General features: G+C 37.6%; 1 protein-coding gene across 5 annotated transcripts in view; it reads right to left on the reverse strand.

Annotated features, from left to right (window-relative positions):
- The window catches only part of LOC127422810 (inositol 1,4,5-triphosphate receptor associated 1-like), a 53,624-nt gene that overhangs the window by 7,633 nt on the left and 31,801 nt on the right, over positions 1 to 14,190 (reverse strand). For all 5 annotated transcript variants that reach the window (XM_051666696.1, XM_051666785.1, XM_051666629.1 and 2 more), the window contains 10 exons: positions 11,203 to 11,676; positions 10,928 to 11,006; positions 7,957 to 8,080; positions 7,796 to 7,826; positions 5,573 to 5,713; positions 4,605 to 4,736; positions 1,653 to 1,806; positions 1,497 to 1,546; positions 460 to 576; positions 191 to 258 (listed from right to left, as the gene is read on the reverse strand). In XM_051666696.1, the coding sequence (XP_051522656.1) occupies positions 191 to 258; positions 460 to 576; positions 1,497 to 1,546; positions 1,653 to 1,806; positions 4,605 to 4,736; positions 5,573 to 5,713; positions 7,796 to 7,826; positions 7,957 to 8,080; positions 10,928 to 11,006; positions 11,203 to 11,676 (1,370 nt within the window). The remainder of the gene's footprint in view (positions 1 to 190; positions 259 to 459; positions 577 to 1,496; positions 1,547 to 1,652; positions 1,807 to 4,604; positions 4,737 to 5,572; positions 5,714 to 7,795; positions 7,827 to 7,956; positions 8,081 to 10,927; positions 11,007 to 11,202; positions 11,677 to 14,190) is intronic.

Consider the following 14,190-nt stretch of genomic DNA (forward strand, 5'->3'; position numbering starts at 1 on the left):
GAAGAAACACACATACATTGTTGGACATTGTTAGTAGACAAGTGAAATATACTAGTGACTGAGAAAAGTGTTTTAAGAGAGTTTATTTTCCAAAATTACACAGGACTAAATGTGCCCATTGTTGAAGAAACACCCATAAACAATATAGGAGACATGCTGTGGCACATAGTCAAAGACAATGTAGACTTACGGTTTCTCAAGCACGTCTTGTTGAGTGGGGTCTGTGGTACTGCCATTCTTAATAGTGCCTGCCTCGCACTAAAAAACACAATGGAAATCAAAACCACAACAGCCTTTAATTAAAATTACTGAAGATGTCTCATTTTGATGAATGGCTTGGGTCTTGGAATGTCACCTTGACAAAATTCCATATGTAGGAAACGTAAAGATAATGCACCATTAATAACATATGGCTGCTGACAGGCTACACATTATAACAGCTGACAAGGCAGTACTCACCACCACAGGAAGTGCACCGGCCATGTTAGGGCCAGCGGTGGCTGGAGTTTGCCCGGGGATGTTCAAGAGATTAAACTTAGGAACAACAGCCACACTGACTCTTCGTCTGGGCAAGGCCTTTGACAGACAGAAACACATTCTGTGAAACTAAATACTCCATCATATGTAATACTCCATCTACATATCTGTAGATATGTACATACACATGAAACGTTGCTTTTATAATGTGATGTATTTCCGAGTGAAACAGGATATTCAACAAGAAAAAACAAGTACGACAGGACTTGATTTTATTTAGAGAGAATTTGTTGCAATGTTAAAAGTTGCCTCGACATGTGGTTGAAAGAGTAAGCAAGCTATTATATTTTGATGAAAGTTTAGGAAGGTAAACATTCTTTCTTCAAAATAAAATGCACCAATGAATGCATTCATTGCTACGTATATCTAATGCATGTTCCTGGTCTTATTGTACATGAGAGAGAGAGAGAGAGAGAGAGACAGAGATTTTTAAGTTAATGGAATATTCCCGGTTCAAGTTAAGATCAATCGAAAGCATTTGTGGCAGAATGTTGATTACCATAAAAAAATCAATTTTACAACTAAGTTGTAAAATTGGATATAACTTTACACAGAAAAGGTTATTATGTGATTTTTATTAAAATCACGTTAAAACACATTTTGTTTACGTATTGTGGCTATACTTTTGAAACAGTGAGTATTTTAATGTTTATGGATTGGCCCCATTCACGTCCATTGTAACTTTCTCCCTGTAACCCTGATTTTTATTAAATTAGTTTCTGTGGTAATCAACATTATGCCACAAATGCTGTCGATTGAGCTTATCAAGAACCCTTTTTCGCCACATAAGGTTTTTGATCTGGCAATATAAGAGATCAGAATGTTTTTTATTCAGAAGCCTTGAGTGTTTTTAGCCACTAGTCTTCTACAGAACCATGGAGCTTGAAAAAGGCTCTAGGGAATAGGCTGTAAAACACTTCCTTTTTGGAAAAGTGTTGGCTTCTCCTAAGGTTACCTACCTTTCCCATTTGCAGAGACATGGATCTTGATGCACGTGGAACACCATCATCTACAAATAAAGAGCAATCAGGCACTCAGATCTTGTGGAAACAGAGCTGCGGTTCTGAAGCCCTGGGTGATGACTTCAGAACTGTTTTGTGTGTGCTTGTATTTACCCCCAGTGTCCACTGAGCCCCCATAGCAGCGGTTGGAGTTTTGGTTGGCAAGCTTCTTGAACTCCATCAGCTCAGCGTGGTCCTTCTCATACGTCCTCTTCAGATTCTCAACATACTGCATCATCACCTCAGTGGCCTTGCTCATTCTCTTCTCCTGCCATGCAAACGAAGTGGTTACATTTTACAACAAGTATAAATAAGTATCAATAAGTATACATTTTACTGTTTATCTGAAGTGTCTTTTGATCCCACTAATAGTAACATTCAGCATATCATGGATTTTTCACGCACTGTGATAAAAAATATTTTTACATGGCTTATTGTACATATCATGGCAGTTTCCTGGTGAAATGAACACTAAAGGTGCTAAACCAACAACGACTTTTATTCACTTTCACACAAATCAAGAGTAGAACAGCAGATTATCAGCTCAGAAACACCCACTTACCCTGTTCCTCACACAATGCTTCCTTTTGACATCTTAACACTTTTACTACAGTGCATTAATTGTAGGGCGATACATTTTAAAGCGATCATGACATGCCTTTTTTATTATTTTAATATGTTCCTTGAGGTTCACTTATAATATTAGTAAAGTTTTTCGCACAAAAAACAGTCATATATATGTTGAACATGCTCATTTTCCACCTTCATTTTAACCCTCTTGTCAGAAACGCTCAGTTTTGGTGCTACTTCTCCTTTAAGACTTGACAGTAAACACTCACTGTTTTGATTGTCTCTCTGCTTTTGACTGACCTGCTCTCTTCTAGCCATATCCCTGTTCACCGCTACTGGGCGGGGCTACGGAAGTGATAAGATAAAGTAGGCGTTGATGTGTTGTGGAGAAGGTCAGATGCAAATGTCTACCACAGTATGACATTACAGTGTGGAGGAAGTAGAGATTTTTGGGTTTCAACCAATGCTCTTTTTGTAGTAAAGAGGAAGTTTTGTGTTTTAATAGTACAATGACCTCTTACATGTTAAAAGGTCAAGGACAATTTGATACCTCATGTATCATGGTCGTGTCTAAGGCAGATTTTCCTTGTGCCCCCAGAAACTTCTGACACTTGCCCACACTAAATATCAAAATGCCCCCCCCCCAAAGATCATATCTTAGTACCAGCGCTGGCTTACATTACATAGCCAACTACATTTACAAGCTTGTTCAAGCATTATAAAACTTCACTGTAGCTTAATTGATAGAGTATTGCACTTGCGATGCAAAGGAAAAGAGTATGAGTCTTGAAGAGCACGTGAGTCCACACATGAGCCGAAATTGTCATAGAAGTGTAAGGCACTAAAGAAAAAATATAAAATAAAAAAAAAAAAAAAAAATATATATATATATATATATATATATATATATATATATATATATATATATATATATATATATATACAGTACTGTGCAAAAGTTTTAGGTACTTGTGAAAAATGTTGCATAGTGAGGATGTCTTCAAAAATAATGTCATAAATAGTTTTCATTTATCAATTACCATCATACAAAGTCCAATAAACAGGAAAAAAGCTAAATCAATATTTGGTGTGACCACCTTTGCCTAACAGCTCCAATTCTCCTAGGTACACCTGGACACAGTTTTTCTTGGTTGTTGGGAGATAGGATGTTCCAAGCTTTTTGGAGAATTTGCCACAGTTCTTCTATCTATTTAGGCTGTTTCAATTGCTTCTGTCTCTTTATGTAATCTCAGACTGACACGATGTTCAGTGGGGGGCTCTGTGGGGGCCATGACATCTGTTGCAGGGCTCCCTGTTCTATTCTATTCTATTCTATTCTATTTGCAAAAGTAATGTCTGGCATTTATATTTCCTATTGACACACTAAAGCTGAAAAACCATCTTAAGACAAATGTTTTTGTGAAACATCTTATGTGCTTAAGACTTTTGCACAGAACTGTATATATATATATATATATATATATATATATATATATATATATATATATATATATATATATATATATATATTAAAACTGAACAGTGCTGTATTGGAAAAAAGAAGAGAGTACAAAAGTGAAGTAAAGAAACAGTTGTGGAAAAATATCTCTCTCTCTGGTTTTCTTTTGTTCCTGAGTGTAAGCCACACAAGTTTAACGAACCCTACATTTACACAAGTAACAGAAAATGACGTGGCTGCTTCAGGAATTGCATTTTTCATGTCACATTTGCTTTTTAATGTCACTATCTTTTAGGTTTAGGTTTAAGGTTTAGGGTAGGGACATCGATTTAGTTTATTTAAAACTCAATAAAGCATTAACCTTCTATTTGGGAGAAAATTTTACTTGCTTTTAGCGTCTTTTTTACCTCGGAACTGTTGCGATACGTGTGAGAAATTATGTAATATTTTTTTTATCATAAACGTCGCCACACTCAAGTAATTTTCATGAGATCAGGCTGCCTAAAGTTCTCACCCTAACCCTCCCTAGACCTACCTCCATGGTGAAAAGACAGTCAAACTGGTTTGGGACAACATGAGGGTGATTGAACTGCTCCTTTAAGAAGGCCATCCTCAATGCAAAGTATTTGTATAATGTGTTATTATCCAGTTATATGATATAAGGGCAAGGCTTAGTAAGTTGAGGTAATGATGTTTGCCGTAAACTCCTAAGGCATGCAGGGCTAAAATTAATAGTGTCGCCACTGGCAACAGACATACCGCTGAGTTCTTCTTTGTTGGCTTGGTTTACTTTGGCTTGCATGTTAACCAAAGGACAAGCATAACACTTCAATAAATCTATCACAAACATTTCTTATCTGTTGGAAAATAAACATTCTCGTGCCCCCTCTACTCCTCAGAGACAAAGGCCAGTTTTTTATGAAACAACATGAAGAGCACTTTCATCAGAAGTTTCCGCTGCAAAGTTGAAATGGGGGGCAGAGTGGGACCCTCGGTAGCTGACAGGAATTTCATCCCAGCTATGACGTCCATCTTACCTGTCGGACAGCTCCCACCATCTCAGCCCTGCTGGAAAGGCGGTTGGTCAGGCGACGCAGAACAGCGATTGTCTCTATGAGGTGCTGGTAAAACTCCCTCTGCTCGACATTCTGCCACAGTGATGAAGTGTTCTGGAATGGGACGTCAACAACAATAACTGTTATAGTACAGTTAATTCCAGTTACATTCCAACAAGCCTGTTTCTGTGGGTTGCCTGCCCTGTTTACGTCAGGGTTGTGCACTATTTTCAAATTACAATTTAAGATCTGGATTTGAATTGAGGTAGCAAACAGGATGCAAAATTGCGATTAGAATTTTTATTTAAGAAAGTAGAATTAAAATGGAATGAAATTCATGAAACTGCTGTGACTGTAGTTTTAAAATGGCATTTTTCCATATGAATCACCCATAAAGATGTTATTATTCACACATATGGGTTATCTCTAGAAATATTAGATGATATTAATAGTCAGTGTTTGAAATGCAACCTATAGAAATGTATGCAACCTTTAGAAAGTTAAAGAAATATTCCAGGTTCAATACAAGTTAAGCTCAATCGACAGCGTTTGTGCCATAATGTTGATTACCACAAAAATGTATCCTAAAAAATCCTATTCTTTAAAATAAAAATTAAAAATTTGGGTTACAGTGAAGCACTTACAATAGAAGTGATTGGGGCCAATCTGTATACGTTTAAATACTGTTACAAAAGTATAGTCACAAGACGTAAACATTATGCATGTTAACATGATTTTAGTGTGATAAAATTGTTTACTTACCTTTTCTGTGAAAAGTTATATCTAATTTTACAACTTTGTTGCCTTGACGGCATGACAGCTTAAACCCTTTAATCCCGGTAAATGACGATTTAAACAACTTTACAGCTCAAATAGTACATGAGTTTTAACAGAAAAATTAATGTAAGTGCTTTTATAAAATTATAAAAGTGTTTACATTCCCTGCTGACCTTTAGAGAGCATTTAAATTCTTCCAGTTCCTTCTCCGTGTTTTCCTCAGTCAGGTTGCGCTCTCTTTCTGCCTGTTTCAGCCGCAACTCCAACGTGTAATTGTCATTGCGGAATGCCAGTGACAGCTGCACAAATGTGTTCTGCAGGAAGAAGATGGAAAAATGTCATTTATCACCCACACTAAGACACACCAACACGCCAATTAATGACAAGATGCAGAAATTCACTGTGAAAATACTTGTTAATGTGAAAACGCTTGTCATCGTTTTCACCAATTTATAAAGTCAATAAGCCTCTGGCAAAGTGGAAAAGATGCATGTAGAAATCATGAAGAAAAATCTCATTCATCACCACTACATTTAAATGGGTTATATAGGATAAAACAGTCAAATTAAACCTACATTTTCCTTTGAATGAAATTTAAATATCATGTTATAATTTCATCACTGAACATGTATTTTTTTCTAAAATGCACAAGGCATTTCTGTTCAACCCCCTTGATTTCCTGCTTTAAAAATAATCATTCTAATCTCTCTGATCTTTACTCTAACTATGAGAACTACTATCAACTACAATAATTTACTCAATTTTTACCAATTACTCATTGGTACTTTACTGTAACTACATATTTAGGATTGGGGATATAGTATTGAAAATATATACACTGGCGGCCAAAAGCAAAAAAGAAACAGCTTTCTCCAGAAACTTGTCTGTCAATCATTGTTTTGAGGAATTAAAGCTATACAATGCTTGAAATTGCCAAAAAACTGAAGATTTCATACAAAGGTGTTCACTACAGTCTTCAAAGATAAAGGACAACTGGCTCTAACAAGGACAGAAAGAGATGTGGAAGGCCAGATGTACAACTAAACAAGAGGATAAGTACATCAGAGTCTCTAGTTTGAGAAATAGATGGCTCACATGTCCTCAGCTGACAGCTTCATTGAATTCTACCCGCTCAACACCAGTTTCATGTACAACAGTAAAGAGAAGACTCAGGGGTGCAGGACTTATGGGAATAAATGCAAAGAAAAAGACACTTTTGAAACAGAAAAACAAAAAGAAAAGGTTAGAGTGGGCAAAGAAACACAGACATTTGACAACAGATAATTGGAAAAGAGTGTTATGGATCTTAACCCCATTGAGCTTTTGTGGGATCAGCTAGACTGTAAGGTGCGTGAGAAGTTCCCGACAAGACAGCCACATCTATGGCAAGTGCTACAGGAAGTGTGGGGTGAAATGTCACCTGAGTATCTGGACAAACTGACAGCTAGAATGCCAAGGATCTGCAAAGCTGTCATTGCTGCACGTGGAATATTTTTTGATGAGAACTCTTTGAAGTAGTTTAAAAGTACTCATTTCTTTCCATAAGAACAAAATCTGTACATTATTCCAAACTTTTGGCCACCAGTGTATATTTAGCTAAAACTTTCAGGTACAAATGGGACCATTTCCTGAGAATGACCCATAACTGTTATAGTCTATATAAAGGATATTAACAGAAGATATACCAGCTGTAATAGTTGTCCATAGAAATACACTTGATGTGTTGCTATACATTGCAGGGCATTTATTTAAAAATACAAACCTTTGTAACACATACAAATCCTATTCCCTATTATTACGCTTATGAAGACAGTGTACTTTTAAGTGCTGGACCTAACTGGAGCAGGGATGAGGAAAGCAGTAATAGCATTTGAACTATATGGTCAGGATCAAAGAGTGCAGTGGCAGAACAGCAAGTATTGTCTGAACATTATAGAGGAAAATCCGTCCAGCCCTTGACCCTCACTAGCGTCATCCTGGGAGCAGATTGTATCCACAAAGGCATGTTTGTGTTTCCTCGAAGGGGACAGGAACTCACTAATGCCCATCAAATTGCCATGTCCTAAACCAGGCTCAGGAGAATGGATAGTGCCATGGCCTTCACATACATAACAAAACAGGCGTATTCTGGAAAACACTGTTCTGCTCAAAGTGACTCAGTTATGACAACCTAATAATTTCAACACCCCTGGATTGCATATTCTTTGGCTAAATACTTTATATTAAAAAGCTAACCTGATAAAAACAGCTATGCTTTCCCCTCTGTGAGGACTTGTTTATCCAACTTTTTACTAGCAGGTGGGCCCGATTTATCCTTCTCTCTTTTGTTGGCACAAACCACACATTCTGAAGAAGTGTGTCTTAATTTGTTTAATGAAACTCAAGAAAATACACACCTCAATTTCCTTCTCTGAGAGCGGAGGAGCGCTGCAATAAAAAAGTGGGGGACAGGAGAACAGAAACAGAAACATTAAGGTTGTAAGACTGTCTTTATGATAGAACTGGTATTATTATTGAGAACTGATCAATCCACTGATGGTTTTGTGACGATGCGCACCAGCCAGGTAAACCTCTGTGCAGTTTCAGTTTGTGAAGCATGATGTCTGAAATGTTGGGCATAGTGTCAGGTTTTTCTTTAATCTCTTCTACACTGGGAGAACTTGTGAGCAGAGAGGGTGTACCTAAGAGATAAACATGTTAACATTTAATGCAGCAAATTCAAGATAACTATTAAAGAAATTATTATAAGCACTATGTTTTCTTGTTAATTGTGATACACATGGTGCCACCTGGTGGTGTATGCATGTAGTTAAATTTCAAATTATTGCCACAGAAACTAGTGTATTTGAAGATTGTAGAACACATATAAAATGGGTTATTATTTTAAGAATGTTCAGGGTTCAATACAACTTAAGCTCTGTTGAAAATAGCGAACTGTTGGAAAATAATTATGACTTAATCCTTGGCTTGTAAAAACAAGTAAAAATTGTGTTTACAAGTAATGCACTTACAGTGAAGTCTATGGTGAAAGGCAACACACCAGTATAAATGCTAAAATACATACACTTTTTTGAAAGATTTAATTTTTCACACTTTTTTGAAGCCAACATGAGACTTTGTTGATTATTCATTTGCTTATTTTTTACCATCATAACCATGCAAACCCAGAAAACCCTGGTACTTTTGCATGATATGTGCAAGGATACCAGAAAGGGACAGTTTACGTAAAGAAAAATCCACACACAAGGATTATTTCAGTTACACATGACCATAAGTTCATCAAAGAACAGTAGTTCCACTGCTATAAGCAATTTAGATCAACTTTATAGCTCAGATAACACACATTTTTGTACAGAATAATTACTATAAATGCTTTAACAACAAAACAATCTGCATTTCTGCTTTTAAACCATACGTAATTTCTTGCCCAAGAGACTTCAATTATAAATGCATCACTGTAAATGTCAGTTTTTGTTTGTTTGTTTTTTTGCAACATTTCTTTAACGATTGCTGTGCATGCAACAGTGCTGGGTAGTAAAGGAAACGTAGTTTGGATTACGTAATCAGATTACAAAAAAATTAAGGACCCCGTTTACACCTGGTATTTAGGGTGTGTTCACACTTGTAGTTCGGTTCTCTTGGTTCTCTTGGTCCAGACCAAAAAAGAAAATTATACATTTAGTCCTGGTTCGCTTAGCGTTCACACTGGCATTTTTAACACCGAACCTAAAGATACAAAACAAAAGGCATAAGGATAAGGTCACAACCTGATTGGACAACTTTTATGACGTATATTTTGCAACGGAACTTGCCGAATATCCAAAACAATGCTGGATGCTGGGCTAAATGCGCTCGTTGGATTTATATATGTATATATGGTGGTATTTTTACCAGCTGAGAACAAACGAAGAGCTAATAAAATGTGTAAAGGAGTCAAAACAGTGCAAGGAATTCCTCTGTTGCACACACAAACGAAGATATGCTGCAAGGATGGCTGTACCGAACTGTAATGGGCAACATAGCTTCTATGATGAGAAGAACCAGGTATGCTTGAGGTCAGTATTAAAGGAAAATTACTTCCTGTTATTGGTCCGTTTAGACGTCTTTGGTCCATGCCGCGTTCATATATCAGTCGAACCGCACCAGAGTTCATTTTGAAGCAGACTGAGACCCACTATTCAGGGGGTCTCGGTCTGCTTGTTTGGTGCGCACCAAGGTTCGGATGGCAGCGTTCGCACTTGTTCAAATGAACCGCACTAACAGAGCAATCGCACCAGAGTTCATTTTAATCGAACCAAACCTGCCAAGTGTGAACACACCCTAAGATGCATTTTTGGTGACCCAATAACATGTGGTCAGCACTAAATACAGGTGTAAATGGGGTCTAAAACGTTTTGTGATCGGATCACAAAAACCACATAAGAATGTGGTCAAAAATGCATGTGACCGCATTGCATTTCATTTGTAAAAGCTAGTCTGTCCTGAATGCATCCCAGTAGCAGCGAAGCGCCAACCCTCACCTGTCAATCAACCGCTGTGCTAAAACAAGATTTGAAACTTTGCCGGTTACGAGCAGCTTTAAAAAAATAAAAAAGCCTAAAGCTGATATACATTCGGTAAGTCTTCAAGTGTTTTCAGCTGGAGGGGGGAGGGGTGGAATTGCACATACAAACCTGAAACTAGCCACCAGACATTATTACACTGAAGATGGAGTGGTAATCCACACATAAATGAGGAACCAATTGTATCAGTTTGGTAAAGTTAGTTTTAGTTACATGAGTAGCTTCTGTACTCTGCTTAAAATATGAAGCCTCCATGAATGCGCTTTTGCTTTTGTGACAACTTTTGAGATGTTGATTCACAAACATAACTGGTTTAATAACATTTTAGGTGCCTTTTTTATTTCACTTTAAAACAGACAAATAGCGAGTAAACCACACAAAAGAATAATATCAGTTCTCATATTTTGATCCAAAAAGTATGTTTTCTTTTATGCATTTAAGCAACATTATGTCAAAATAGTTTTAACGTATTCTCCTCAAAAGCATCTGCCAACAAATAAACAAGAATTAGGTTAGAAGTAATCCAAAAGTAATCCAAAAGCAAATAGATTAGATTACTTTAAAATGTAATCCAAGAGATTATATTACTGACTACAGTATAATTTAATTTAAATGTATTTTGTAATCAGTACCAGATTACAATGCAGAAGGAATCTACCCAGCACTGGCCAGCAATATGTAAAACACAAAAGAGAAAAAACACAGGCACAACAAGCAAACAAGTCAAAAAGCGTTTGTGTATTTGACCTGACGAAGACCCATTCAGGGTTGAAATGTTGTCATTAAACTGGAACGTAAGCAGTGTGCCAGTATTTTCCTTTATTTTTCCTATGGATATTAATCTGTCACTGTGGACCTGAATCAATTAGATGGGTGTATACTACCCAAAGTTTACTGAAACACAAAAGTCTAACTATAAGCTCATGCGCTGATGTTTGAATCACGAAGATCAAATTGAAGGATCACCTCGTTCCTGCTCAGCTGTTTCACTCAGGTCAGGAAGCTTTGAACTTGAGATACTCTGGATGCGTATCAGTTTGTGTTCCTGGAGAACGAGGAAAAAGTTCAAATGCAAACCATTAACTACTTTTCATGAGTACAGCATTTACTAAATAGAGGATGTTACATTCCCATCTCAATTGCTGCCAAATCGGCACACATTTTTAAGGAAACTATAAAAGGAACATTAAATTACTGAAACAGCATGGTTACCAGGTTGGCCAAAAACAAAAAAGGATTACCTCATGCAGTTTGGACAGTTTCGGAACGTTCCCGGGTGGCAAAGGGAAGTCCTTGTACCCGGGGGACTTAAATAGCGACTCCCTTGATTTTTCAGAGGAAGAGAGACTCTCCTCTCCTTTGGGAGCTGCATTGCGCATGTTCATTGAGCCCACTGTGTCCCAGGAGACGGCTCTCATCAGAGGTGGGAAGGCTCCTATGGTCTTGATTTCGGCCGTACATGGGGCTTGCTGAGTGGGTGGCCGGGGGACGGGTTTGGCTATCCCTGTGGCTGGCGGTTGATTGATGCCACGGCCAGGAGTCTCCTCTTTTTTCTGGGCTGCATGTTCAGAGTTCTTTCCCTGATGGACTGGGTTCTCTTTCTGAACCACAGCAGGCACTCTGGCTGGTACAGCGGTGGCATATCGCGGGCTTAAAGTGCCAGAAGACACCTTTCGCTTGTCACCGGGCTTCCACTCTACGAGCCTCGTAAAGCCCTGCAGTTGTAATTTACACATATAACAGTCTTTGTAGGATAAATGTGATGATTATGCACAACTTTAAGACAAACGACAATTCTAATTGCATAAACTCATCCACACACATTTGTTTATGCTTTAATATTTAATAGAAAATGGATAGTTTGTCTTATATAATAAATGAAGGGGTGTTCACAGCGACAGCAGTTTGTAGCGACAAAGTGGCCCGAAGTCATTCATTTTCAATGAGAGTTGGCGTATGGCAAGCCAAATTGACTTTTAATCATGTGCAGGATATTAATTCAATATATATACAGGTGCATCTCAATAAATTAGAATGTCGTGGAAAAGTTCATTTATTTCAGTAATTCAACTCAAATTGTGAAACTCGTGTATTAAATAAATTCAGTGCACACAGACTGAAGTAGTTTAAGTCTTTGGTTCTTTTAATTGTGATGATTTTGGCTCACACTTAACAAAAACCCACCAATTCACTATCTCAAAAAATTAGAATATGGTGACATGCCAATCAGCTAATCAACTCAAAACACCTGCAAAGGTTTCCTGAACCTTCAGAATGGTCTCTCAGTTTGGTTCACTAGGCTACACAATCATGGGGAAGACTGCTGATCTGACAGTTGTCCAGAAGACAATCATTGACACCCTTCACAAGGAGGGTAAGCCACAAACATTCATTGCCAAAGAAGCTGGCTGTTCACAGAGTGCTGTATCCAAGCATGTTAACAGAAAGTTGAGTGGAAGGAAAAAGTGTGGAAGAAAAAGATGCACAACCAACTGAGAGAACTGCAGTCTTATGAGGATTGTCAAGCAAAATCGATTCAAGAATTTGGGTGAACTTCACAAGGAATGGACTGAGGCTGGGGTCAAGGCATCAAGAGCCACCACACACAGACGTGTCAAGGAATTTGGCTACAGTTGTCGTATTCCTCTTGTTAAGCCACTCCTGAACCACAGACAACGTCAGAGGCGTCTTACCTGGGCTAAGGAGAAGAAGAACTGAACTGTTGCCCAGTGGTCCAAAGTCCTCTTTTCAGATGAGAGCAAGTTTTGTATTTCATTTGGAAACCAAGGTCCTAGAGTCTGGAGGAAGGGTGGAGAAGCTCATAGCCCAAGTTGCTTGAAGTCCAGTGTTAAGTTTCCACAGTCTGTGATGATTTGGGGTGCAATGTCATCTGCTGGGGTTGGTCCATTGTGTTTTTGAAAACCAAAGTCACTGCACCCATTTACCAAGAAATTTTGGAGCACTTCATGCTTCCTTCTGCTGACCAGCTTTTTAAAGATGCTGATTTCATTTTCCAGCAGGATTTGGCACCTGCCCACACTGCCAAAAGCACCAAAAGTTGGTTAAATGACCATGGTGTTGGTGTGCTTGACTGGCCAGCAAACTCACCAGACTTGAACCCCATAGAGAATCTATGGGGTATTGTCAAGAGGAAAATGAGAAACAAGAGACCAAAAAATGCAGATGAGCTGAAGGCCACTGTCAAAGAAACCTGGGCTTCCATACCACCTCAGCAGTGCCACAAACTGATCACCTCCATGCCACGCCGAATTGAGGCAGTAATTAAAGCAAAAGGAGCCCCTACCAAGTATTGAGTACATATACAGTAAATGAACATACTTTCCAGAAGGCCAACAATTCACTAAAAATGTTTCTTATTAATATAGAATAAATCTTATGATGTATTCTAATTTTTTGAGATGGTGAATTGGTGGGTTTTTGTTAAATGTGAGCCAAAATCATACAACTTTTAAAAGAACCAAAGACTTAAACTACTTCAGTCTGTGTGCACTGAATTTATTTAATACACGAGTTTCACAATTTGAGTTGAATTACTGAAATAAATGAACTTTTCCACGACATTCTAATTTATTGAGATGCACCTGTATATATAATAATTACATTTTCACTAGTTAAAATGCTAATTTTTTATATCAACCAAGGAATTACTACAAGCGAAAATTCTTATTGTTGATGTAAGTAAATAGGCTTGCAATTTGCGCTCGTAAAAACCTAAATTGTTGTTATCAACATGATGTCATTACAGAAATACCCATTTTTGATATCACAAATGGAATTTAAACTGGTAAAAAACATAATTGCTGATATCTATGACTGCATTTTCACTAGCAGAATTTAATAAAGATTTGTCATCAACTCTTAAAGGTGCACTCAGTAATTTGTTCCCCATTAAAAAAAGTTTTACTCCTAAAGAAATGAATTGTAATTTCGAAACATATGTATGAAATCATGACCACTCACATGTGATGAGGACTCTAGTTATATCAGTAACCTTATTAAAGCTGTTTTATTCTACATGAGGCAGGGGCGCCCTCATGGGGGCTGCCATTTTAGAATCATATGACCAGCTGAATAGTACTTGCTTAATCTCAGTAACAGTCTTGTTATTGGACACTTTCACTCATTGATTAAATTAATCATGGCTGATTGTGAATATTGAATTTCTAAAATGGCATCTGTAACTGAAAACTGTTGATTTTGAATGATGC

The sequence above is a fragment of the Myxocyprinus asiaticus genome, chromosome 1, assembly GCF_019703515.2.
Source record: "Myxocyprinus asiaticus isolate MX2 ecotype Aquarium Trade chromosome 1, UBuf_Myxa_2, whole genome shotgun sequence".
Lineage (NCBI taxonomy): Eukaryota > Metazoa > Chordata > Actinopteri > Cypriniformes > Catostomidae > Myxocyprinus > Myxocyprinus asiaticus.